Raw genomic sequence first — 27563 nt, forward strand, 5'->3', positions numbered from 1 at the left:
CTCTTTTTCTCTTCTCTCCTCTCTCCTCCCCTCAATCGAAAGTTGTACAGTATATATCTTTTATTTATTTATTTATTTATTACCCTTCTCCTTATAAAGTTTTATTAGGATGTTTCTCAAACCAGCAGTATTGTTCACCCATTCAATTATGCCACATTCATCATTTAATGGAATAACTGCATAGGTTCGTATATGGAGTTCTCGCCGACGTGACTCTGCATCTTTTCTTAAGCACTGTTGGCAAAAAACAAAAAAGATGAAAAGAAAAAAATGAGAATAATAAATAACAGGATGGAAATGTATATTGAAAATTAACTATCCTGTTCACATTTGTTTTCCAGTCACAATCCATAATATAAAATTCTAAGTTTAATATCTGCAGTAGAGCAAATACAGCTGTTTTCACAGCTGTGTAACAAATCATGCATTATCAGTTGCGATTGAAGAAATATTTTGCAAGGGTTTGCTTCTTCCTCCTGGGAGCTTTATCTCAAGATTAGGAACAAAGTTCTTCCCTCCTCCTCTCCTCCCCCCCCACTTTTTTTTTTTTTTTTTGCTGTTATTGTTTGATAGTTCAGAATTTTATGCATAATGAACCTGAATATTTAATTCAAACCTTATTAATAAGGGAGTTGAATTCCATGAGCCGACAGTCCTTTCTTAGATCGTCTTTAGGTTTACACATCATAATATAAGATTTCCCATCTGAACCTTTTAAAGTGATCTTCTTTGGCTTTTGAAGGGAAGCAAGAATTTCTACCTGAGGAAGAGATGGATTTTTTTTATTAACCTCGTATCAGATCATACAAAATAAAACATCTACCACTATATACCATATATATATACCTATAGATCTATATACCATAGACCACTTTAACCTCTCATATTAGCACTTCCATGGTGCTACAACATCTCAGAACAAAACCTCATCTAAATACTAGGAGGCTATATCCTTCTGACATTACTATGACAGAAACTACTCATTTTTCTATGAAGGTAATTATGAAGTTTCCCACTCATTCCTCCATTCCTAGCAAAATAAGAAGATAAACTGAAAGTGTATTTATTTAACATTAAATTTAAAGTTAGGTGCCAAAACAGAGGCTTACCGTATCATCAAAGCCTGCAATGTAGGCCCAGCATCCAGGAAAAGGGTCGTGGTTAGCATGTGTACCAGGAATTGAAGGAAGAGTTGGTATCATTACAGACTGTAATGGAATGAGAATTTGACTGAATGTGTGCTCTTCTACCAATCTCTTAAGTGTTCTGAAATGAATATTCATGCTTAATGCTGAGCTGTTTCCATCAACCTGAAAAAAAATTGTTTAAAAGTTAAAAATAAACATATCGAGTATAATTGCAATTTTACACCGATAGCTTTTGATAATCTGAAAAATTACAAATTTCATTCCAAATTAAATGGATGTGGTCCAAAATAAATGTATCTGGCCCTTACAGCATATATTTCTCATTCTGACCATAAATATGTAATAATGAAATTGTTTATGTAATTTTACCTTTATTATCAAGTTCATATGTTTATCACAACAGAGCCAGCTTATATTTATAGTAAAACATCCAGAAATGTATTGCTATGTACTTAAAGGATGTTCATTTAGAACTGCTTTCTACTACTAACATATTTTTATTAAGAAGAATGCCCCAAATCTTTTACAAGTGGCTGCAACATAACAGAAATTACTGTAATGTGATGCACTGCTTAATGTGAGCTATCAGAAGAAACTGTTGTGAAACACTTGTGAATAATTCTATTAGATGCATTAATTTGTTTATTTTTAGTACCGGTTTGTTGCAGAGTTCTAACAGTTTATCCGTAAGGCGTGTTGCATCTCCAATAAATTTTCCTAAGGACTCCTTCATGTTGATAGCTTTATTTAGTATTTCCTTGCATCTATTGACACGCATAGGGTATGAAGACTGAAAAAAGAGTGAAATTAAAATTCATGAAACAATCAATTAAAAAGATCCCTAAAGGAACAAAAATTCTAGTAATAACAGTAGTATTTCCTTTACTAACTGCTTGTCATATGAAAACCTTCAAGAGGAAGTTCTCTATCAGAAATCTTGTGCCTGAACTTGCAAATACTCAAGTAAAATACTCTATGTGTGCACGCACACTCAAATTCTCTTCTCAAACCATTCCCTGGAGACTCGCAACAAAAAGACTAAATTATTCAAGAACATGAGCATACCCTGAATATTATTTAACTAGCCTAACGGAAACAGAATGCTCCATACCTTCTAAATTGCTTTTAAATTACTCTATTGCCAGGCACATTTTAGAAATAAAGCAATATATTTACTTCCTTTTTAATCAAGACACAGGAGTGAATATTTGATTATAAAACTGGAAGCACTATTTCAATTTAAAAACAACAAAATCTGTTTTCCATAACCACCCAATTCACAGCTTTTTGTTATTCAAATTTACTTCCAGAATAAATCATCCAATTCAGGATGTAAGTCAGCAGTTCTTACTGGCTAGATTTAATCTGAAATTTCTGAACTTTAGACTGTAATAAAACCTGGTGCTATGACAGCATGATGACCTGTTCCATGAAGCCACACTGCAGCAGTTAAAACACTCAATTTGATCTAAATTTTGAAGAGTTAATAAAGGCGTAGCTTTACTTATCAGGGCACCTTAGACACAGCAGTCATCATCCACATTGCTTGCTGTGGGTAGGCTAAAAACACCTTAGCAACAATCACCATCAGAACAGCAAAGACTTCATCATGAGAATGGCAGATTCGGGAGATCAGCTGAGAAAAAGCTGTCAGAAACTGATAAGGTGCTAGCTGATTCGTGTGCTCTGTGATCACTTTATTTATTTTAGCCAAATCATTTTTCATTTGAACGCGTTCCGAACGACTTGCTGAAAAACACAAGACAGTAAGATTTCATCACTTTTGCCACCTGAAATATCAAGTCATTTAAGTCAAGCATACAGAAACACATTTTATTAGTAATTTTCATGAGGAAAAAAAAAAAAAGAAAAAAAAGAAAAAACCTACTAAAAAAACCTGGCCTACCATAAGGTTATTTTTAACAGATCAGACAGTAACATAACATATACACCATTTCATTAATCAGCCTAACAGAAGGCATAGGTGGAAACAAAATAAGCACAGACAACAGAAACATAAAACAAACAATACTAGAAAAGCTCTCCACCCTTAAAATAAAACAAAACCACACCTCAAAAGAATATAAGAAGTTCAAACATGAGTATAAGAATTCCCTCTATTTTGTATTTATCTTTGAAATATTTCTAAACATATCTTTGCAGAGAAGACTATCTTAAACAGCAGAAGGAAGATTTTGGAATTGTAAAAGCAACACAAAATATTAACTACTGTTTAAAAATATTCCATTTAAAAAATGCATTGAAAACCTTAAAGACACAATAAAACACTATAAAGAAATGTATGGGCAAGTAGTCTTGAAACTAAATTACTAACGAATCTGTTGGATTGCTTAGTGCTTGACATGCTTTTGTTAACAATAACTTTTTGAAAGACTTTCACCTTCATTACATGCAAATGAATCTACAAAAGCTATACATTTAGTTAGCAGATAGTTCAGTTTAGCTTGAATTAACATTTTGAGAAACAACGTCTATTGCTGATGTGAAAGAGGCAGTCATCAAACTGCCTGTACGTATAAAAGATGCGATTTTCTGATAGCTGGACCAGCAGAAATACACTTTACTGCTCTTTTGATCATATATATAAAAGCATGATACAGGAAATACAACGTTGAAAAAGAAAGTTTTACCTTTGTCACACTCGTATGCTTTTGCTCCAAAATCCAGCCATAAAGATAGCATTCTTGGCATTGACTGATAAATAAATTGGTTTCCATACTGTAGAGACCTGCAATTACATGCTGAAGTCACAATATGTTAACAATAAATACTAGAAGCAATACAAATATAATATCCTTAATTGCTATACATTCCATTCTGGAGTATAAATTTTTTGTTAAGCATGTTAATGCATCTGCAACAACTAAAGGCTTACTAATACATACGGGTTATGTTTTACATTAATCAAAACTGCAGATGAAATATTTAACTTCCTATCCTACATATTAAGACAACAATTGCTTAAGAAGGCAGAAATAAAACGAATTGTTCATTAAATCAAGTATGCAGTGCTTTCTTTCACTGCTGCTTAAAATTAGGAGTCAGTCTGAGCTGCTGCAAGAACGTATACCCAAAATACATAATCATCATCTTTCTGTTGTCTAACCTTCCAAAATGATGAACTATGTATCTAATCAGATCTCCTTGCTTTTCCATCTTATTGTCAGTTACCATTGGCATTAATTTATCATAGTATTTAGCAAGATAAAAATGTCCATCTTCCCATTCTGGCAACAATAGTGTAACATCCTGTAACAAAGAAGAGTTACTTTGTCAGAGAAACAAAATTATTGTATTAGTTACTGTTGTGCGAAGTATGTGAAGAAAAGTAGTAACTGTGCAGGTAACTCTTAATTGTGAATCCAGAATTGGGACCAATGCCTATGCAAACTAGAAATCTATTCTTAAAGCACTTTTTGGACTAAGAGACAGCAAAGTAATATAAACCACGATGACTTAAGATTTCTCAACTAAAATATAAAAAAAAAAAATAATCAAATTCCTGATCAATGAAATACTGTGCTTTTTTTTAATTATTATTATTATTTTTTAAGGTTTTCAAAAAGTGAAACACCAGAATTGCACGGCATAAATTAGACCAAAAACAAATGGCATATCCATTCCCCAAACACTAGTTTCCCAGGCCAATGTAACAGTGTAGAGAATGCTAAGCATTAGTGTTTTTACACAGTTCAGCAAAGAACAGTTTTATATCACTACCAAAGACAACCATAACAATGAAGAATTACACTGCCTTTTTAGAGCAGTCTAAACATTTTAGGGAGAAATCCACATTTGTATGTGCATTTAAAAAAAAATAAATCCACAAACTCCTGTATTTTATTTATTTATTTTTCACTTAGATTTATACCAAGTATCCTCTAGCTCCCTCACTTTGGAATTGTAGCTTTCTCCAGATTGATGTTTCATATTTAAATTAATTTAGACAGCTAAATCTTTACAAGATTTACACACTGATATACCACTTACTCCCAGCAATGCTATGTTTGGTCAACATCATCAGAAGCATAATGATAAAAGACATGTTATTAAAAACTACTGCCTTGTTAAACTTAGCATATTGAATTACCTTATACTTTTTCATAACTGCATTGCTTTCAAAGTTAGCTGTTTCTTCCATAAACCTACCAACCAGCAGTGTTGCACGACCATGGATGAGCTGATTTTTGGTATTACATGGTGCTTTATTCTCAGGGAAACATAGCTCCACTCCCTTCTGGAGAACAATAAGTGCTTGGTGAACCTCACCCTAATGGAAAGAGGAAAACATTTTAGATAGTTTAAATAAGAGAGATATAAAACAACTTACAGCTGTTAATAAAGTAAAATAGTGTTCTTGAGTGTTCTAGAACATTCTGCATGTAATGTTCTACATTCTACATTAGTGACATTTTCTATGATATTCTACATTAGAATTATATTAATATAGATATATATATATATTAATAATATATAGAAATATATATACATTAGAGATATTCTACATTAGTGACAGAACATTCTGTCACTAAATGTTACTGTCTTCAAATGCTCCTTAAATCTCCTCAGCTCTGCATCATTGTCCTGTTAGATCGATAGCACTGTAATTGCTACCATTTCTGCCTCTCTCTGATTAGTTAAAACAATAGAAATTGAAAGTGACCTACTATTAAAATTTAATTCCTCTAGGTTGCATCAACAGAAACAGGTAATCCAAGCATTTCATACCCAGCTGCCAGAAAAGTCAACAGATAAAAAAAAACTGATCAGCAGTTGGATGCCAAAAACTTCCCATGGCTTAACTGCAATCAGAACAAGTTCACAGTCCCAGCTGATGTATTTTATCTTACACAGACTGACCACATGTCTTTTTTTTTCTTCAAGATTAAAAGTTATTTACTTGCATGTAAGAAAGTAAATTCAGTTCTTATTTTGCTTACCTTGGACCAGAGCCACTTTGCTCTTTCTATATAAAGTTCTGAGAGTGTAGATTCCCCAGCATTCAGAAGAGCATTATATGCAGTCTGATGATGACCAGCTTTTCTTGCAACTCTAGCACTCTGGAGCCAACACTGACCAACAAGCTCACTGTAATCCTGGCTGCCAAGACATTTTTGGAGGAAATGAACAATTTTAGAAACAAACGCAGCTTCACAATGTCACAGAGTATCGAAACACAAATCCGATTTCATGATGAGCTATATACTATACAGCAACTGTTTAAAATCTTTCTTTTAATGTTTTTTTTTTTCTTTTTTCTTTTTTTCTTTCTTTTCCTACATTTCTCTTATCTTTCTTATCTTTCCTACACAAAACACCCTTACATTTTGAATACAAGAATAGGAGGAGGTCTGCTTTTGTCTACAACGTATGTTTCTACGGTTTTATCTTCTCTATTCTGACATGCATACAAGAAGCCAGAACCTGTCTGAGAACAAGATACAAGAAACAGTCATGCTTTCACCTTTTACTAAGACTAAGCAAAGCCCTTCTTAGTGCTAGAATAGGTTCTTTTGCTCTGTAAGAATTCTGGGTCATTTCAATACGAGCACACCAATTCAGGGAATCTCTACTGTGTTCACCATCTGGTTGCTGAAACATTGGTCCAATGCTATGTTCCAACTCACAGAGCATATGCAACCTGTGGTAGTAAAATAAAAACAAAACAAGTCATTGAAAATTGCTTATACGTATATGCACATGTATGCACACACACAAGTTTTACACAAGTTTTGCTATTTTCTTTCTAAAAGTATGTTAATTGATTTGTTTCATGAAAGGTCCTGCCATAAAGATGCATCTACAGTGCAAAGGAATTTTTTTTTTTAAATTAAAAATATTCAATAAATATTAATTTAATATAAAATCCTACTTCAAAATTGATTAAAAGCTACTTAAAAGGGATGGACTTCCAATTCTTAATTTTTTCTGAACGCTTTTAGGCCATTGCATATATCAAAAACTATGCTCTTAAATTAATGAAGTTAAGGCCATGGTAGCTACTGGCCTATAAGTACTATGTCAAGAATGCCATGCAATGATTTATTTTTTAATAACCCAATGACTACATAAACTTGGTTACTGGTTTTTAAAGACTGAAGCCAATTTTTTTTTTGTGAACACTTTTTTTAACAGGGAAATTAAATGGGGAAAGTAAATTCCCAGTTAATCAAAGGTTGCCTGTTGGCTGAGTATGCAAAAGAATGACAGTAAATATGAATCAGTACCATAAATTCGATTACATTATTTCTAACATCGAAAATAGTGATATATTATGGAAATGAGAAACCTGATAATGTGTTCATATCCTCGCTGATAGGATCCTCTTTCAAAGCTAGCTGCTGAAAGGGGCACAATCTGTTCTGCTCGAACAACTTTGAGCGTCTCATAAAACGCGACTTCATTTTTCTTCTTGGCTGATAATAATAAATGTCCTAATCTGACACTCCAAGCAGTGGACTTCACATCTTTGGAGAGAAAAAAGCCTCTTAAAACTTTGCTTCTTTTGCATCTTAACCTGAACATGCTGGTGTATATTACCATGCTACTTGAAAAATATTCAGAGTAACTTTCTCTCAGAAATAATTAAACACATTTTAGAAACACTCAGTAATTCCACCCCACAACTGCAATCCCAAATTAACTCATAAGAAATTTGGTCTTGGTACTTGCTTCAAATTGCTACTCAAAGACTATATAGTTCACAATCAAATACATTCCCAAAATCTAGAAGACCATCAGGAACAATCCTCCTCCTAATTAAATCCACAGCTGAACAACTGCAAAAGCTGCTCTTTGATTTAAAATTAGGCTAACAGATACACTTGGTCAGAAATGCAAGAGAATATTCTTATTTTGACATAGCTTACCTGAAGCCAAATAGTTCTCCAGTAAATCCCACTGTGACAGTTTCCAGGCTGCTTCAACTCTATACGTGTTCAATTCAGAAATCCATTCAGACCTATTCAAACAGAACAAGAGAACTAATTTTTCCATTTCTCCCCATACATCATTTCTATTTTATATTATATTAGAAATACAGTAAATATTTCTTATATGAATTCTGTTTTGCTTCAAAAGAAGTGAAGGAAGCTTTACTTTTATTAGAATTCAGTAAACCCAAAGGATATGCATTGATGAAAAAACAGAAACTATACACCAGGATCTCACAAATTCAATTTCCAGGTAGTGTACTTGACTTTAATGGTATATTTTAAAGACTACTAGCTTTTTATTAGACTACGGAACAGCTATGGAACAAGTAATAAGACACTGAGAAATGAAGGATTCTGTTTTTTAAAGTAGATCTCAATACTGCACGCAACTCAGATAATGTACTAACACCTGGGAAAATCTTAAAATAAGCAATTTATAGACAAAGTAGATGAAGTTGCCTAGCTTCACACTGCCAGCTGGATATGCTTGATAAATCTTAAATGCTTGATAATGCACAAAGATGACTAACAATAAACAAGAAATACAAGAAATTATACAATACAAGTTAATACAAGAAATATGTATTACTCAAACATTGCATTAAACACTCATATTACCTGTTTGCAAGTACTCCATTCACTTGAGTAATTACAGTAGATAATTGACCAAGGCCTAACATGGACTTCACTACACCATGGTAATGAATAATCTAGAAATGGGAAAAGAAACAAATCTGGACAAAAACAATCATCAACTATTAACCAACGCCTGCAAATTACAATATGAACCCAATAAGAGATCCGTTGCAGTTGATAAGACACTTCCAAATAGTAATACATCACTCAGCAACTGTCACAGAAAACTCTTAAATCATATTTTACTTAAATATTGTAAAGAATATACTCAAGAGGTATTTTTTGGCACTTGTATGTATTAGTTAATCACCGTATTGTGGAAGATTATATAAATATGTTAATCTGTCACGTTTACCTGATCAGGTTCTAGTTGGATAGCCCTATCATAACAGGCTGTGGCATCTCTTAACAAGCCAATACTTTCATGTTCGAGGATTTGTTCCTTGAGGGACGGTTCTGCTTTCCGAATTGCACTCACTCCAGCTACTCCATCTGGCTCATGCATTGCAGCATACAATTTCTTTATTCAAGAAGAGAAATGGACATCAAAAACAGCTCCTTACACAAGAAGGTACTTAGCATATAACATGTTCAGAATCACACATCTTATTAAAAACAAGGCAAACTACTGTAGAAGGTTTTTGCTTGAAGTTCTCACTGTAAACATCAGTTTTGATGTACTTTTTTGTTCTGCTTTTTTTTTTTTTAAATTCCAATGATAAGCCCCCCTTTTGTTTAGTGTATTGCAACAGTCGTGATCCCATACCTTAATAACAAGTTTTTTTTTTAAAAAAGGACAAAATAAATATCCTATGCTAAAATTATATATGAAGCTGCAGATTACTGATGGTGGAAAAGCATCATACGACACAGTTTTTCAAATTTGAGAAGTCACTGTGGAATATAAACCATGAGAGGCTTATTTCACAGGTCAGAATATTTCTTAAGAACAGTTGGAATCCTTTTGAACGTCCTTAGTGTTAGCTCTCTCTCTACTTCATAATAAATTACTCAGCCTTCTTTCAATTTTTTTTTTGTTGCTGTTATTTTTTTATACTTGGCTGTACTTTCTGTGACAAAAGACATAGTGTTAACTGAAAGGAATAAAAGCCACACATTCAATAACAAGGATAATAAAAAAAAAAAAAATCAACTATTTTCAAGATTTTACGATCTTCTAGATTTTTCTCCTTCCTTTTCAAATAAAGGAAGCATGCCAAGTAAGGACAAATGCTACATACTGCTGAAAGATCACAAACACACTTGCATTCAACAGCAAGAGCACGTGTACATCTTTTCTTCTTCCCATTCCAAAGAATAGTCTGACAAAGTTTTATTCATCTATATGTCTATTTTTATTCTAAAATAAAACAAACGCTCAAAGGAACTACAGAACCTGCAGAAATCCAAGATGCTCCTGAATATTTTGTTTTTTCTCTGTGATGAATGACTCAAAATGCATCACAGCCCTCGTGTAAGCCTTAGAGCGAAAAGAAGCCACAGCCAGGGTATCTTGAGGTATCAGGTCTAAAAAGCGCGTCACGTTCTGATATTCTCCACAGTCCTCGCTTGAAGCTACAAAATAAAATCGTCTTTAGAAGTCTGTCAGTAAGGTTCCACTTGTGAGAATTACCTGATGCATCAGCATTTACTTAATTTGTTTCAAAATTTAGTGAGATAAACTGATTTAAACACGTTTTCCTGTCAACAGTAAATTTATTAAAAAAACAATACTGCTGAGCTCCTACATCTTGCAAGACAGCATGCAATAAACTGAACGTTTAGAAAGCTACCAAAACATTAACATCTCATTTTATAATTTCAATGTTTCTTAAAATAGGACTCAAAATAATGAAATCACATGGGTTTGAGGAAATCACAACATGACAGTAAGAAATCATAAAGAAGAGTAACACTATAGCAAAATCACATTCTTACATTGTCATAATGTGAAGCAAAACATCTTGAAGTTTATTTGAAGAATGTAAATGGTATTTTAAATGAAACAAGCATCACTTACTTTTTAGATCACTTTTGTCTTTGCTAGATTTGCTAGTATTTTTTTCAGCAATAAGCATCTGAAACTCGTGTCTAGCCCACTGAGTAAGATGATCAAGCATGGAGAACACTGTCTGCGTGCTCAGCTGGCTTAGATCAGATGCACTGTCTTGAAGTCTCCTGCTACACTGATCATCATGTTTCAGGACAGCCATAATCTCCATGTAAACCTACACAGGCATTAATGTGATAAAAGACAGAAGCACCATACAAACATGAAAATATCAGGAAACTGCAATTAACATTAAATAAATGAAAGTACTAAATATTTTAATTGTATATTTTAATAATGTTGGTTTTATTTATAAACTCTGTTAGTCTTGTCACCTTAAGAGGAAAAAGTGACTAACCAAGAAGCAGCCACCAGAAGACTCTAGATAGTGATGAATTCTTTGAAAAGCACACCCTTGGATCCAGAAAATGTCACGATCACTAGAATTTTAGGTTTCAAAACACAATGAATGCTGCTGTAATTCTGCTGCAAGTACAAATCAAATGATAGCTGACTTAACTATTGACTACATTACAGATGTACTTTATTTAAGTGTATAACATGCTGAAAGCCCTGCTTACTGATCATTTCAGTCAGGCAGTGAGTTAGCAATGTTAGCAATAGTTAGTGAGTTAGCAATGAGTTAGCATACGTGACAGACTGTTGTTATTGATGTACTCATTCATACAAGAAAGATTACTACATTCCTAATTGCATACTTCTACACACCCAGAATCTTTCAACACAAGTATTTTCATTTCAGAATTTCAAATGGAATTTAACCTATATTTTTCATGCACTTCAATTTCTGCTAACTCCAACTAACAGTAAGATTAACTCTCAGATACACGTGACGGTCCTATCTCTGCTCTGCTACAGGACACGTATGACTCCTGCTCTGCGTTAATCCTGTAGCCAAGCAAATTCTAAGTGTATACATGGGAAAGAAAAAATCAGAGGTTTAGATTCCCAGAAGCATACATGTTCAATTAATTTCTTTGTTTCACTGCACTGTGTTCCTCTTTGTACTACTCCAGCTCCTGATACTACTGTAATTATAATTAATGACACAGTAGCTCTTCTAAGCCCCACTGAAATAACCACAAGAAACAAAGAAACCCATAGAATACAGAGGTCCAAAAAAATTGTTTGATATCTATGTAATTTGTTCATGGAGGTCTACAGTAATTCTGCAGAGCTGATCAGCTCTTAGAAAGAAGAGATTCTGAAAGTTCTCATTAAGAACAACTGATACATCTTACCTCTTGTTGATCCTCCTCACTGCATCCCAACAAAACATAAACAAGGATGTGTGGTAGCAGATAAATTGTCACTTTATAGTCATTCTTCATCATAATACTGCAGCAATCAAAAACTTTTCTGGCAAGATCATGTCGTACCTACAGAAAAACAGTATTTTCAAGAAAAGCATAATTACAAATGCCTGAATAATTAATGTTTCTATTTGTTGACAATTACAAAATTATTTGATGGAACAGAATTTAAGATACTCAACTCCAACAAAAAATTCAGACTTCAACCTGCAACAGAGATGCCAGAGAGCTGTCACTGCATGAATGAATTGCTGATACTACAAAACAAATAGGCAAGTATTGCCTGCATGTCCCACTCTTCCTTGTCTTCTATGCCAGTAAGAACTGGCAGTGGGGAAAAAAAAACTTCAGACTAAGAATCTACTACTGCTTTGAGCCTCTCATCTGCACTTAAAGCATGAAAAGAATATGCAGTTATAAAGACAATCAACTTATCTTTGAAAGAGAAAGAGATCAGTTTAGATATTGAACTGCCATGGACCAATTAGATGTTGGAAAGAGGAAAAGAAAGCAACAGAGACAGATAATTACTTTCTGTGCGCTATGAGCTGTGGGGAGGTGAAAGAAATCTTTCAGAATAACTCAAGGTTTTCCAGAAGCATTTCGGATACTTTTCAGAGGCATTTCTTAGTGCCTGCAGCTATGCAACAGTCTGGACAAAATTACTAGAATTTTGGCTTTCACACTATGAAGTCTGTCTAGTAAACAAGGTGCTAGGGAAAGAAAGATTCATCTTTACTGGGATGATGCAAGAAGTCTGCAGTATGCACTATAAAATGTCTCCAGAGAAGAGGGATATTTCTCTCACCCATCCCTTACTTTCAGAAACTGAAGTTCAGTTAAAATGTTGTGTTTTGTATATAGCAATGTAAAGCAGACTTATTCTCCTACCTTTGTTATAAGGTAACCTGCCCAAGTTGCTGACCATTCTGCAAAATTGTCACCTAATTTGCTTAGGTAAATAGGCTTCCTCATCTTTGACCAATCTATAGCCTTTTGATAGCTCTTGTACCTGTAATTTTAAAATATTTTATGAAGTAATATTTTAATAAATACATATAGCAAAAAAAAACAACCAAACAAAAAACAACATCATGCCATTCACTATGAAGTTCCCCAGCTGGAATCCTCTTTAAAGGAAGAAGACAATTAACACTCTCAGTAGTCAACATGCTTTCAATTCTAGAACATTTAGAAACGAAACAATCGAACGTGCTACCAGGACTTTAAAGTATACTTCCAAGTGTTGTTGAAACAAGTCTTAAAACTAATTTCTGCTTGGAAGACAAATAGTCTTAAAACTGTTATGTAAAAAAATTGCATGAGTTGTCCTATACCGTGTATTTAAGTGAGGTTCTAAGATTTCCTGCACGTGCTCAGGAAATCTTCTCCAAAGCCTGGAGCCTGGGCAGTCACTGTTTGTCTCTCTACAGTCATAAATAGACAATAGCTCCTGTAAAGACATAGTTTACATGAATAAGTTAGTATTAAAAATTTGATGACTGCAGCAATAAAGAGAACTGGTATACACACAGAAGTGATGAGATACAAATTACAGAATGCTGAAGTTAGAAATTTTTTAACTGCAACATTTTCATCCAGATTTAGATGAATGTTATTACTAACCACGGGTTGATTCTAACAAACCAGTGATTTCCCAGATTCTCTAGTTGGTGCTTGGGCCACATTATCTCATTTTCTTCACATCTGCCAATAAACAAGGCCCAGAAGTTAGTCTGAATCCTTCTGGTGCAAGAACTAATTTAATCCGCTGACCATATGGGGCCATTTTCTACTGGATCTAGGAAATCCTCCTTTCACAAAGTTTGTGAAATTGTAGATTTCACAAAGATTAAAAAAAAAAACAAGAAAAAAGTCAGCCTGGAGTTAGCAAACCAGCACAGAAGGCTACTGTCTTAACATTAGAGCATATTTGATTTCTACTACCTCTTTAGAAGAGTAAGCAGAAATCCTCCTAGGAGTACTTGCTGTTTTTCACCTCTGCTTACACGCACAATTTTCAAGTCAGCAGTCTTGGAATTATACCTTGAATCACTATGTATACACTGTTAGTAGCCTCTGAAACACCATATCTCTCCTCAGATAACACAAAAAAAAACAAATCTATGCTTTCACTAAGATACTTCTTTTCATCAGCTCCCCTGAATTCTAATGGGCAAGTGAGCAATGAGGAATTTAAAGAAAAAAAAATAAAATAAAAAAAATCACTATACTGTATCACTTTTACAATGCAATTTAAAACTGTATCAGATGATGGTTCAACTATTTAAACACACACTTCAGAATGTACATATTTAAAATTGCATAATTCTGCATTCAGTGTGATAGGAAGTAACTTGTGAAGATAAAAGAACATCTAACATTGAATCTTACCTGAATGGCATACGCAGCAGAATCCTGAGCACGAACATTATCAGCATAAGCAAGAAATGCTCTAGTCAGTTCCATCAATAATCCATAGGCAAAATTCGGATCCTCCACACCAGCCTCAATCACAAACACAAAGCCAATTTTATTACAATAAAGTAACAGCTGTATCTTTAATCTCCAGATAGTCACTTCGAAGTCTGTCTCTAAGCTGATTTAGATGACAAAGCAGGCAGAGATTTTCTAAGAGCCTAAAGCTGAGGTTTCCTAGTCCCACACATTTAAAATAATTAAACAAATGAAATCCCACAAACATTTAATACTGAACAAAATACTACAGAAACACCTCTTACCACAAATGTAAAATCTTTTCCTTGAGTTTCACTCGTTGAAAAATCCAGCCTGCCAGGGTCGATGGCTCCCAGTTCCCCTAAACATTCCCCACAAAGTAGCCGGGCATGAGAATTTGCATCCTGACAGCCAATTAGAAGTACAGTAACCAACTGAGAGATGACTGGCTCTACAGTTTCACTGTCTGTTACATACTTCACCAGTTTTTCCTAGGAAGTTTAAGGAAAAAAAAAAAAAAAAAAAAAAAAAAGAGAGAAAGACAGGTTTTTATACAACATTGCCACCTCTTATATCAGATTTTATCTGCCCATGATGTTAGGTTTGTCATTCAGATCTTGTTATTTTCATAACTATAACCCAATCATAAACATATAGATTTGTAAAGCAATATCTTTGCAGTTTGTACATGTCCAGATAATTTATTTGAACATGATCAAGATTCAAGCTTTTCTTGATGGAAGGCAGAGAAGGAAGGAAGAAATTAAAAAAATGAATGGTATGAGGTGGTCACATACCACTTACTTTAAAATACTGCAGTCTCATAAAATTCCTTGATCTTGATGCAAAAACTGTACATATTCTAACAAAGAACAAACCTCCAAAATCAACTGAGGACGTTGGCATCTTAGATAAGAAATATCAATATTCTTGCTGAATCAGCATCATATAAAGACGGATTTTAAATTACACGTTATGTGGTGACACAATGGAAAAGAATCCCTTCTGCCTTTCATATTAAGTAACATTTAGATTAATAAGTTTAGGAGAATAACACAGCTCATGCAAACACAGTAACATTAAAGTTGACGGTCCAGAGGCTCCTTTGAGAACACTTGAAATTAACTGAAGAGGGTTTTAATACCTGATTTCTATACAACGTTTCTTTCAGGCTGGTAAGTGCGTGGATACGAACATCCACGTTCTCATGCTGAATAGCTCTCATGGACAGCTGCAGGGTCATCTGTAAGTCAGTGCTTTTGGAGGATTCCTGAACAAGACATGACATAAGAAATTCAAATCTAATCTAATAGGAACACAGTTAAACAGCATTTCAAAGAACATAAGAAAGGAGACATACAAATGCCTATTCTTCTACCAACATTCTCAGCTAAAAGGTGCTATGTTTGTACTTAAAAACAAACAAAAACATTTCTACTAAGTACTTGCTACCTCCTATCTCTTTAGCTTGCCTTCAGAAGGTAAGCACAAGGGATAGACTACCAACTAATAATAAAAATAAACAGATTTGGGATTTGGGACAGATGTGGGATTAAATTAAAAGTAATGAATTCAGCAACAAATTCATTTCCATAGTCAACCACCTTTTTTTAACCTTATACATTATTTTATCTCAAGAAGTTGCAAAATTGGAATTCAGAGAATCTATAAAACATTCCTCAGATACAAAAGTTCTATTTTGTAAGCAAATAAATACTATTCTTGCTTAACAAGATTTTAAGAACATTTTTCTTACTCCACATGAATCCACCCGAAACACTAGAAACAAAGAAGCAAAGAAGCTATACCTTTCGATATTCCTGAAGGACTACTTGAATTTCCTTTAGTTCCGGAAGGTCAGGCAGAAAATATATCTCATGTAAGAAGTCCCGTACTGTATCCCTAACAGTCACAGAAATATTGCAAAGAACATTTCAAACATTAGTTGGATCTGAAAAGTCATAAAAAACCATTAAAGCAATAAATTACAATAACTAGAAAAAACAAAAACTTGAAAAGCAGAAAAACACTCCACACAGTTTTGCATTTAAGTATACATACAAAACAATTTATTTGTCTTTTTACTGAAAGATACAGATATTTCTTCTCTATGCTTTAAATTACTCTCTAATTCCATTGCTTTCAAGGTTGCCATTTACCTCCATCAAGTCCCATACTCCTTACTCAAAAAAGTGGGATAATCCCATTTGGTTTTGAACCAATTTCACTTTTTCTAATGTGAAAACAAATGACCAAAAAATGAGTTCTCTTTTACTAAGAAGAAGGAATCTATTTCAATTTTGCTGCCACAGGCTGCAACAAAAGCCTTGTTATTCAAAACATCTCCTTTTGTTTTGCAAACTGTTGGTATGATAAATGCAAGGAAAATTAAAACCCAATCAAAGTAATCAAAATATAAACTCTGACCATTCCTAGAGAATTCTGTTACAAAAAATAACATGAATAAAAATTAAGACCCAACACTGCTTAAAAGTTCAAGTCATGATAATTCATATCTTAAAAAAAAAAAAAGTATCAAAAAAAACCCAAACAAACAAACAAAGTAATACACCTTGATTTTCTCTTAGATGGTGTGATCATATGCAAAAAGGATGTGATCAATTCTGTGCTCTCCATAATGACGACTCTAATTTGTAAAATAGAGTCAAATAAAGACTTCATTTCCTTCCTGTTACCACTCTGTATACTTCTCCCCACCTTAGGATAAATGCTAGCAGTCACTGTTATTCTGCCTGCGTGGCCCGTTTTAAACAGATGCAAACTGTTTTCCATTCCAATAACAAAAACACAGAATCTGAAAACAAGCTCAGTAGTGATGTCAGGGGAAGCACTCTGAAGAGGCTGTAACTTGGCCACACCATCATTTATTTTTAATGAGGTCAATGAAAGAATATCTTTTCAGATGAGGGTATCCTTTGTCAAATTTCAAAATGTCCTTGAAACTTAAAGTAGAAATTTTATAAAACAAGTTATTACTTCACAGAAAAATGCTAAATTTTCTGATCTCAGTACTGGACAAATTTCATTCAGTGCAATTCCTATTACAGGAGCTAACGAAGTGAAAATATTTTGTGTGGTACCTGTTCTCAACTATGAGAAAGTAAAATACTGCTGTAGTTTCCTTTGGCTGGATATGTATAAGAGGCAACAAAGCTACTATCACATGGCTAAGCAGGGAGCCAAGGTATGAATGGTCCAGGCTTCGAACAAAACAGTCCCAGGCCCTACACAAGAAAATACACAAAAACAATAGTAATCAATGATTCTTCACTGCATAAAGATATTTTAGGTGAATTGTGAGGAGTATTGTAAAGTATTTCAGCTCTGTGCTTTGGATTACTGTCTAAAACAAAACAAGAGCATTCAAGGACAAATGCTCTTGTATGTCACTGCTTAGGAACTTGATCAGTTCACCTGCAACACAGTTCTGGAAAGTCGTCCTTGTATCTTAGAGCTGTTCTCAGCGTGGTCATCATCTTCACTCGTACTGAACTGATGTGTTTGGGACCCATAAGCTTCATTAAAGACATAAGACTGTTTAGGGCCTATATGTAAAGAAAAAAAAACACATTTTGGTGTGTTAGATTCTCAATAAAACACCTACAAACAACCAATACAACCAAGCTACCATGGATTAAGACATCATATACCCATTAAACATGTGAGGTAATAAAACTGCACCTTCTGTCTATCCCAAGACAAAAATATATTACTTTAAAAATCCCAATTAAAAAACATACGGTTTCATGTTGCAAAAAATAATTTGCCAATTAGAGAACAAGAAATGAGATCTGGAATGACAGGGCTACAATAAAAATTTAACTGTTTAGACAGTCGACAGATTCATGAGGGAAGAACTGAGACACCAAAGGAGTTTACAGTTACAGAAATCTGATGATTGACAACCAAAGTTCAAGAAGTTGTAAAGTAGACATTTGGAAAACAGAGAAAACAAAATTGCATTTAAAAACAAAGAGAATTGACGTAAAACTTATCAAAGAATTGATAGCAAGCTTCAGTTTACAGGTTAGCTGCCACTGAGACTGATGAATGATTTAAGAGAAATAATAAGACGCAAGAAAGAAAAAAGTAGGAGATACTTCAGTCACAGTCACACTGTGGTTGACAAAGGCAGCAGAACGCCCAGCATGACACATCAGTTATCAGAGGAAGAAACCAGACCTTGATAAAAGGTCTTTGGAGGGAAGATCCTCATCCACTCATGGAATAACAAAACAAACAACAACAAAAAAGAAAAAAAAAATTGAAATAATAGCAGGTACAAAATAAGAAATGATGTGTAAAGGAAGAAATTCAGAAAGCATCAGTACAAATGGTTAATAAATGACAGTACGACAATAAGAATACCTCAGAAGCAAAAAGCTAGAAAGAGAACACCAGAGATAATACAGCAAGCCTAGAAACAACAACGTTATGTGTTCCAGGACTGCATAGCTGCCTAAATAAGTTACCTATCCTGCCTCTGTGTGGTAGCTAAAAGGTCTCCCTTACAGTTAGAAGCATACAGACTCAGCACAGCACTATTTGCAGAGTTTGTCTTAAGTGCCAAGCTGTGAGTTCTCATTTTTCAAGTCTCCCTCTCGTAAGCTCAAAGGAGCTATAAGAAGCAAAACAAGTCAAACCCAATTTCCCTTAGATTTGCATCATTCTATTTTCTTTCAGCAGTAATTTTAGGTTTGTACTTCAAGGCCCTCAAATCCTTGACTCCCATACCCCTCCACGTCATTTATTTCATGTTTGTTTTGTAAATGTAAAACACTTGGATTGCTCCTCAGCAATTACTGAGTGAGTGACGTGTTATTCACCGTATGTGACTCAGTTATGTACATTAGCCGACCAGTAAAGAGGAAAAGAAAAGCATACTTCTGAGCTTACACAGTAGTCCAGCCCACAGTGAGATCACCAGTTTTAAAGAATCATGCGTAAACCTCATTATTTTTTGAGCCTTCCTTGACAACTACCCAGCCACAAAAGCAAGCCTGGAGTACTGAAGTAGTTCTTACTTCTTGGTTTTAATGTTCATATTAATTTTACGTACCATTTTTTTATCCTCAATGCCCACACTAGAACTCAATAACTGCATGTTAAAAAAGGCCAAGATACCAAGCAATTTAGGCTGCAGATAATCAGCCTGTAGAGAGGGGAAAAAAAGTGAAAAAGTAAAAACCAAGTAAAATCACTGTTAACACATTGCTAAATTGCTCAGTTTAAGTAATGAAACAGCAAGTACAAAATGGTAATTTTGACAAAGATCCCTAAAAATGCATACTGTTCCTTAAGTAGCAGTGTTCATGAAAGAGATCCCTATTGTGCTGTAGTTTGGTGTTGTTTTTTTTTTGTTTTGTTTTGTTTTTTGTTTTAATTTAATGCATTCTTGTCGTGCGTCTTTGTATTAGAGGAACAGTTGATATGCAATGACAGCATCTTCACTTCTGTCTCAAATAGGATTTCTAAGTTAAACATCAAGTTGTCTTCACTCCTAGACTCCAGATTAAAGATATTTATATTAAACAAAACCAAATGAATATTTTGGTGTACTTACCATTTGCTCAGGTGACGTTATTTCCCTAGGTCCCTGATAGGGATCATCATGAGATGCAAATGAAGCCAATATTGACAAGCCATTGAATACTTGCTGATAGTGCTCTCCTATACGTAGCAATAATTCATTATGCAGTCCCTGGTAGTCCTGTCTCAACAAGCTGCCCAGTTCGATCTCAGTCTCATTCTATAATCAACAAAAAACAAGCCTTACTTTCACCACAGTGAAATTAGCACACACAGACAGGGAGCAATGGACTCAGATTGATTTACCACAAGAATCAAAGAGAAAGCTCCCAGTCAGGTCAACATCACATCATCCAAGTCTTCAGAGTTTTCAAGTTCACAAAATATCTCACAACAGTTACTCAGAGCTAATGAAACTGATGATAAACAATAACAAAAGAACTTCTTCACCTATTTCCCCAGCTATGCTTTGCAATACTTTTATTTAGATTAAGCAGAAAGAAGAAAATTCACTGTTCATCCACCATTGCTCTCCACCTGCATCTGAACAGAGCAAATATTAATTTACCTTGAGGTAATGAAGTGCCCGCTCAAGCTCATCCTTAGAGCAGGAACAGACCAAGTGAGAGAAGATGTATTTGAAGTTGTTGATTAAAATCTCTCTTCGGTTTACGTTCAGTTGTTTTGCTATGGTTCGAATAAGGATGGAGGCTGCAGGACTGGCCTTGGCTGCAAGGTCAGGTAGCAAAACTTGCAGGGTCCGCTGATGAATTAAACACAACAACAAATAAATTAAAAAAAGCAAACAGCAAAATAAAACCCAGAATTAAATTAAACCAAATCAAAATAAACCATACATAAAACAAATACAGACCAAATCCCCCTCCAAAGACACCAAACCCAAGTCCTGGTCAACATATATCTACATTCTTACGTGCGGCCATAGTTAAAAAGAAAGAACTCAAGATGGAAACATTTCATCTAAAAAGCAGTTAAAATAATTGTTGGGGTTTTTTTTTGTTTGTTTGTTTCTTTTTTTTTTTTTAATCTAACCAGTACTAAAACATCCAAATAAAAGTGAGATGCTTATCTGAACCTTACATAGCTTCATAGATTGTTTTATTTGTATTTTACAAAGAATCCCTTCCAGTGCACTAAATCAATGTAGATATACTCAATTAGCACTCTAGACTACAGACAGTTCATTAAACATCATACTTGAATTAGCTGAGTCATCACTGCATCTCTTTAATAAAACAATTCCTCCATACTTGAGCTCTTAGTTCCAGCAATCCAGAATCATTCTAAATATAACAAAGAGCAACTAGAGAAAAATTATCAGACCTGTAGCACTCATCAAAAAGGAACATGGACTTAAAAGAAATCCACAAGCATACAAACAGCCCCCCACAGAAGTAGTAGTAAAAGGGACTAACCAACTTACTGACAAAAAGCGATTTAGATCTGGAAAGTCAAACACATTAGCAATCTCAGACAACATGTCCAGAGCCATTTCTCTCTGGTGAGCAGCTTCTTGTTTGTGCAGCTCATTACCCTGGCACGGAGCACTCAATACTGCCATCTGGCTGGAGTGCAAGGATTCCACTAGAAACTGAGCATGAAGAAATAGATATTAAATATTATTTCCTCTTTTCACCCCCAATGAGTTTCATTCTTTTTATGTATCTGTTTTTGTTTCTCATGTATTGCGCATAGATCCAAGATTATTATTTCATGATAGAACTGAATTAATAACGGCATTTCATTTTGCAATCAGGGGCTCAGATGCTGCACACAATTCAAAATGGAACATTCAAAACTAGAGAAACCTGACTTCAGTATTTTTTACTTTAAGCAGAATTTCTGTCTTTAGCTAATGTTAACCATCATTATTATGCCTGTAATAAAGTTTGATTTAAATTCCAAGTTTACATTCTAGCCTCCAGTGACAACGGTACCATATAATGCAAGAACATATACAGCTCCTTTATGTCAGCATTAAGGCATCTAGGGAATTAAAAGAGAAAAGCAATGCTGGTGAAGGGAGAAGACTAATGACAAGATCAAATATTTCTCATTTCCAGAATTTCTCATTTCCAGTTTTTTTTTGTTATTGTTGTTTTTGTTCTTAAATCATCTCTTTCCTGCCCTATGAGATATCTTGTAAAATAGTGTAATGTTTATCTTTAATAATATTTTCAAAACACACAAAAAGAAACCGAATCAATGTCTTTATAAATCACCAACTCTTATTTTTACCTGACAGATAGGTTTCTTGTACTGACTGAAAAAAGCTTGTAGTTTTATGGACTTAGCTACTGCCAGGGACCGAATTTCTGTGTAAGCTGCTCCAGCCACAGAAGCTGATCTGGACAACAAACAATGCAACAAATGCAAGAGGGCAAATGGTACCAAATCTCCTTTTGATGCCCTTAAAAAGCAAGCAAATAAAAAGTAATTAGAAAGAGAAACAGTCACTGCACTAATAAAACTGCTGAACAACAGGTACCTACCATAATGCTAAACAACTCTTCATTGCATATAACTAGCTGGTCTGTACCTGCCACAGTACCACAGAAAAAGAACGATGCAAATTTCATATGCAACAAAAGCTTAGAACACTCGCGAAGGACTGTGGACAAAGGTTGAGCTCCAAATAAATAAACTTAGCAAAAAGTTACTCTGCCTCACAAACTGACAGTACTTCGCATTTTTCAATCTATTGTCAAAAATTACCTTCCAATATCTCCTGTTGTGAGAATCAAGGTATCTTTAAGCTCATTATTTCTTGATATTTTGGCATGTGTATAGGCTTCTTTCATTCTTGAAACAAAGAGCTAGATCACATGAAAAACAAAACACGTTAGTAAATGAAGTTGAGAAAAAGAACAAAAAGTAAATATGAATTCACCTCTTTTATGAATCCTTCTTCAGAGTCTATGGATTCTAGTATGTTCTTTATGCAGTCACTGAGAGCAACTCGTACATCTTTGTCTGGATCTTCCATTAGATTTAATAATGACCCAACAAGAACCTTCACACTGGACTCATCACTGTTAAAATCCAGATGTTTGCAAAGGTGAGGTATGTTTTCTATAAATGCTATGCAGCATGGGTTGGTGGAGGAAAGAAAAAGATATTTTTATTTATTTTTTGAATAAAACAACGATAGAAATAAGCACTGAAGCACATACTTATTTCTGAAAAGAGTGAACACTGAGAAACCAAAAAAGCTATACAAAGTTTAGATTTTATCAAGTATTACATCCCTAGGTGTGGCCAGAAATTAAAATTAACCACAGTAGTTTAAAAGGATTATCATAACAACGTCTAACACTGTCACTGATAAAAACTGAAAGACAAAATTTCAAGCACCATCTTAGCTACAAGAAAAGAAACCAACACCACAAAATCACCTACCCAGAGCAATATATATACATATATATATATATACATATATATATATATATTGATATTGATATAATTATAAATAAATAATTTTATATAAATATATAAAAGGAACGTACAGATACAGAGTAAAATTAAATCTTACCTAGTTTTACTGAACTGGATACTTTGTTCTCAAGGAGAATAAGAAATGGCTTAAAAACACAGGCTTGCACAGAGCAAGTTTTTTCATGAGCAGAAGTCACAATGAGGCTGTTACATAAAATATCACAGGTAACATGTTTTATAGCAGAGGCTGCTGAAGGAGGCTGTATACTTAATGTACCAGAAAGACAGCAAGATAATTTCCCAACAATAGCAGCACAAGCCTCCTTGACTAGATCAGACTCATCTTGTATTTGATTTCTGAAATTGACATAAAAACAAAACCATTTTAATAAATTAAGCAACCTATTAAGCACAGAAATTTAGATATCTACATTGTCTGGATTCGCTAACTATACTGATAACATTATAGGACAATTTAAGGATCTGCTTTACTAGATTATACTTCTCCTTTTCAACTGATTTCAAAGTTATCTTAAATGTCTCAAGCCATATTGGCCATAGTGTGCTTGAAACATTAGAAATAAACTGAAGACTACAGACAATAGAACAGAAGAGGGCAAGAAATGCTTACAAAAGGAAAAGAAGCTGGAAAGATTTTAAAAAGATATACGTACAAATACATATTTTACTGACAAAGACATTCCTTTTCCCCTCATAAGTTTTAATTTATTGTTTAGAAATGGGGCCTTCAAGTAACAAAGTAACTTGAATACTGATCTGGTAAGTGAATGCTAGCTTATCTTCATGTATACACATTCTGTTGATATTTCTTAGGAGTTCTAAAATTTAAGTCTATTAAACTCTGGATGAAACACAAATTTCAGGATGAAATTTATTTCAATGCTTATAATTAATTCCTTATATATGCTGTTTTCTTCATGCATGAAAAGAGAAAAGATATATTAATACATACAAAAGAGCCTTTGGAATCATACTGAAAGACTGCACACTTGGTGGATGAAGCAGAAAAGAGAATCCTTTCACACAAGTAGCCCGAATTTCTTCATGGGGACTCTGTAGGGCCCAATAGTAAACGGATTTTCGCCAATCCAGATGAATGTTTCTTGGGAAGAGAGATAGAAGGAACACACAGCGTGACTGAGTTTGAGGTGCTGAGGAAAAAAAAATATATATATATATTGTACATTATTGTTAATGATTATGACGGCAAAGAAAGCTATTTTACCATAGTGCAGTCATTGCTAAGAGACATTTAGATAATTTAACATACTTACAGAAACTTTGTGCAGTTTTTTGACTCAAAACTAGAAAATCAGTCCCAAAAGCAGATGTTTTAAAAGAAGAATCATCAGGATGGCTGCAAATCCAAGGTAGAGACAGCAGTCCACATATATTATCAAGAATCTGATCATTCAGTGGAATTTTTACTAGTGAGGGGGTATAAAAAAAAAATATATATATATCTTTTTATGTATGCTGAATAGATGCTTATTATGTTTTTAATTTACTAGAGAATGTTATTTTTTCTTCCTATCAACAAATAATAGCATTGATACTCCTAAATATTGACATTCTACATACAATAATGCAGTCTTATATCAAAATAATATAAAAGCCTCATGAAACAGCACCATGTAATACATAAGCAGGAGAACACACGTAACTTTGGTATCTCTGGTTTTGTATGAAGACTTGTGGATGGACTTTGGGATGGTTAGTAAGCTGAACTCACAATGCCACTTGAATCTTAGAAGACTGACTGTTTTCCATACTCCTAGCTTCTTTAAAAAACACACAAGACAACTGACCAATCTACATGAATTCCTCATATTTTCGGTACACTGTTAGCATGCTAAGTTTCAATTAAAACAATCAGAAGCTTTGAATTTTTAAGTGAAATAGGTAGTACAGCATGCCACTTGTGCGTTTCAGAATGAAAAGCCATTAAAGATTACTTTGTTACACATATCCACTTTCTCCATATAGTCTCTTGTTGAGATGAACTCAAAAGAGAAACAGACTTGTAAATCATGTTCAAAAAGTGATGAAAACAAAGATCTTAAAAATAGAAATTTGGATTTTCTTTACCATGTGCATACAGCAAAGCATCAAAGATTTTCACTGTTCTGTCAATCATTTGTTCTAGGTTAACCATCTTTGTAGCAGCCTCTAACAGCCGCCCACACACTTTTACTACTCTTGTGATGAAGTCAGAGGAAATCCATGTGAATTGTATACTGTCTACACAATCCAAGGAGCATGGAGTATTCTTGCATGTGTCAGCATTACACAGATGAGTTACTTTATGATCCACACTGTTAAAAATAGAAATGTTACAATCAATACAACAGATCATAAACATTTAATATTGTATTGCTTCTAAGAGAAGTTACTATGTTATTGTTATGTTACATATGTTACTATTCCTCTTCAAAACAAGCAGGACTTGCCCTGATAAATGGGCAAGTATTAAAATAATCTACACAAATCACAGTAACAATTACAAAGCACTATTTGTCTCACGGTTTCATCTTGGAAGCTTTACCTGCTAGAATTTGTTGGGGGAGAACAATGAACTATGCACAACGCAGCTAGTTGCAGAATTATGGCAATTCCTTCTGCAGTCTGAAGAATATTCACCACCAGACTTTCTTTCTCGAGGACTGATATTAAGGATGCAGCTTTCTTTGTAATGGCATTCCACAGCGTGCTCTTCAATTTCATGTTTAAAGGGCTAAGTCTGTAATTTGATCATATTGATTATTGTCAAACACAAAGGACTGTTTTCAGTGGTTACTCCCTGCCCCCTACACCGCCAGAAAAGAGCAATCATCACAGCAAAATAGCTAACCCATGTTATGACTGAAAACAGTACATACTAAAAATAAAAATACAGGTTTCAGTTGAAGCTTAGCTTAAAAATCACCTATTGATTCTAATCCTTCAAAACATCATTTAAACCTTCTCTCAGAAGGAGAATCTTTCACAGAGACTCTGTTACTGTTACAAAGAAATTTCTTCCTCAAAGAAAAAAAAAGAAGAAAAAAAAAAAGGTTATTATTCCAGATGACAATAAAAGCGGTTACTGGGTGAGCAGCATACACTACTGGTGTAGGCGATTTCCTCGGATGCTTTGCTGGCAGGCTTAGTCGCAGTCTTTTCTCTGGAACTTCATCACTGCTGCTGCTCCACCCATTAGTATCAGAAGTATCTAGCTGGCTCTGATGAAGCTCCTGAAAGATTTCTTCTGTTTGTGTTTTCAATACTGTATAAAGCGGACTCACCAGATACTAGAACACACAAACAAAAGCACCACAAGGTGTGTAATGCGTTCTTCCCAATCACATTATATTACTATTTCTGACTTAGAATTTCATAATTAAATGATAACGTTGATGGTGTTAAAGACATCTCTGTAAAAGAATCTTAATTACATGATGAAAACTTCCAGAAGTGATGAAGTTTCTTGTATTCCCACCAGACAGAATGCAGCTTGTTTGGACGTCTGTTTCCAAGTTCTTGCCATAGTAACTGGCTAGCAAAGTTGTTAAAATACACACAGATTTAAGAGACAACAGATATGATACGCACATGGGTGCATGAGAAGACAGAACACTCAGTGCATCCAAAGTTCATTATTTTAATATAATCCTGCCTTCTTGTCCCCAATAAGCACGACTAAAAGCACTCAGAGAGCAAGAATAGCTCAGCTGTTAAATGGAAATCGCATGTTAAGCTGCCCTTCTTTGAGCCTCTTCTTGCCTTATTCCCCTATAATACCACACTCGTAAACAGATTCTTGTGTCTAGACAGTCTTTTCAATAGTTCAATACATCTGAAAAAGATAGGGTCCAACTACATCCAACCAAAGAACTCTAACCTGCAAAAATACATAAAACAGATGAGAAACAAAGAAGGCATCAATCTAATTAACCAACTAATAGAATATTTCCTG

At 34.3% G+C, this 27563-nt stretch overlaps 1 protein-coding gene across 1 annotated transcript in view; it reads right to left on the reverse strand.

Annotated features, from left to right (window-relative positions):
* Window positions 1-27563, reverse strand: part of ATR (ATR checkpoint kinase) — a gene marked incomplete at its 3' end in the record, with an annotated part of 36317 nt that overhangs the window by 4206 nt on the left and 4548 nt on the right. Inside the window, exons 5-42 of the mRNA XM_079539993.1 lie at window positions 26711-26898; window positions 26154-26348; window positions 25697-25923; window positions 24883-25035; window positions 24561-24759; window positions 23685-23944; window positions 23043-23233; window positions 22868-22968; window positions 22391-22562; window positions 21576-21743; window positions 20700-20894; window positions 20166-20351; window positions 19662-19754; window positions 18017-18147; window positions 17683-17826; window positions 16390-16483; window positions 15726-15851; window positions 14866-15072; window positions 14519-14632; window positions 13462-13577; window positions 13016-13136; window positions 12053-12190; window positions 10761-10968; window positions 10137-10315; window positions 9096-9260; window positions 8723-8814; window positions 8039-8130; window positions 7459-7636; window positions 6634-6810; window positions 6110-6269; window positions 5260-5439; window positions 4276-4418; window positions 3800-3897; window positions 2665-2897; window positions 1804-1938; window positions 1110-1310; window positions 617-760; window positions 84-234 (exon numbers count right to left, since the gene is read on the reverse strand). Of these exons, the coding sequence (XP_079396119.1) occupies window positions 84-234; window positions 617-760; window positions 1110-1310; window positions 1804-1938; window positions 2665-2897; window positions 3800-3897; window positions 4276-4418; window positions 5260-5439; window positions 6110-6269; window positions 6634-6810; window positions 7459-7636; window positions 8039-8130; window positions 8723-8814; window positions 9096-9260; window positions 10137-10315; window positions 10761-10968; window positions 12053-12190; window positions 13016-13136; window positions 13462-13577; window positions 14519-14632; window positions 14866-15072; window positions 15726-15851; window positions 16390-16483; window positions 17683-17826; window positions 18017-18147; window positions 19662-19754; window positions 20166-20351; window positions 20700-20894; window positions 21576-21743; window positions 22391-22562; window positions 22868-22968; window positions 23043-23233; window positions 23685-23944; window positions 24561-24759; window positions 24883-25035; window positions 25697-25923; window positions 26154-26348; window positions 26711-26898 (6055 nt within the window). The remainder of the gene's footprint in view (window positions 1-83; window positions 235-616; window positions 761-1109; window positions 1311-1803; window positions 1939-2664; window positions 2898-3799; window positions 3898-4275; window positions 4419-5259; window positions 5440-6109; window positions 6270-6633; window positions 6811-7458; window positions 7637-8038; window positions 8131-8722; window positions 8815-9095; window positions 9261-10136; window positions 10316-10760; window positions 10969-12052; window positions 12191-13015; window positions 13137-13461; window positions 13578-14518; window positions 14633-14865; window positions 15073-15725; window positions 15852-16389; window positions 16484-17682; window positions 17827-18016; window positions 18148-19661; window positions 19755-20165; window positions 20352-20699; window positions 20895-21575; window positions 21744-22390; window positions 22563-22867; window positions 22969-23042; window positions 23234-23684; window positions 23945-24560; window positions 24760-24882; window positions 25036-25696; window positions 25924-26153; window positions 26349-26710; window positions 26899-27563) is intronic.

This window comes from Tetrao urogallus, assembly GCF_951394365.1.
Source record: "Tetrao urogallus genome assembly, chromosome: 9".
Lineage (NCBI taxonomy): Eukaryota > Metazoa > Chordata > Aves > Galliformes > Phasianidae > Tetrao > Tetrao urogallus.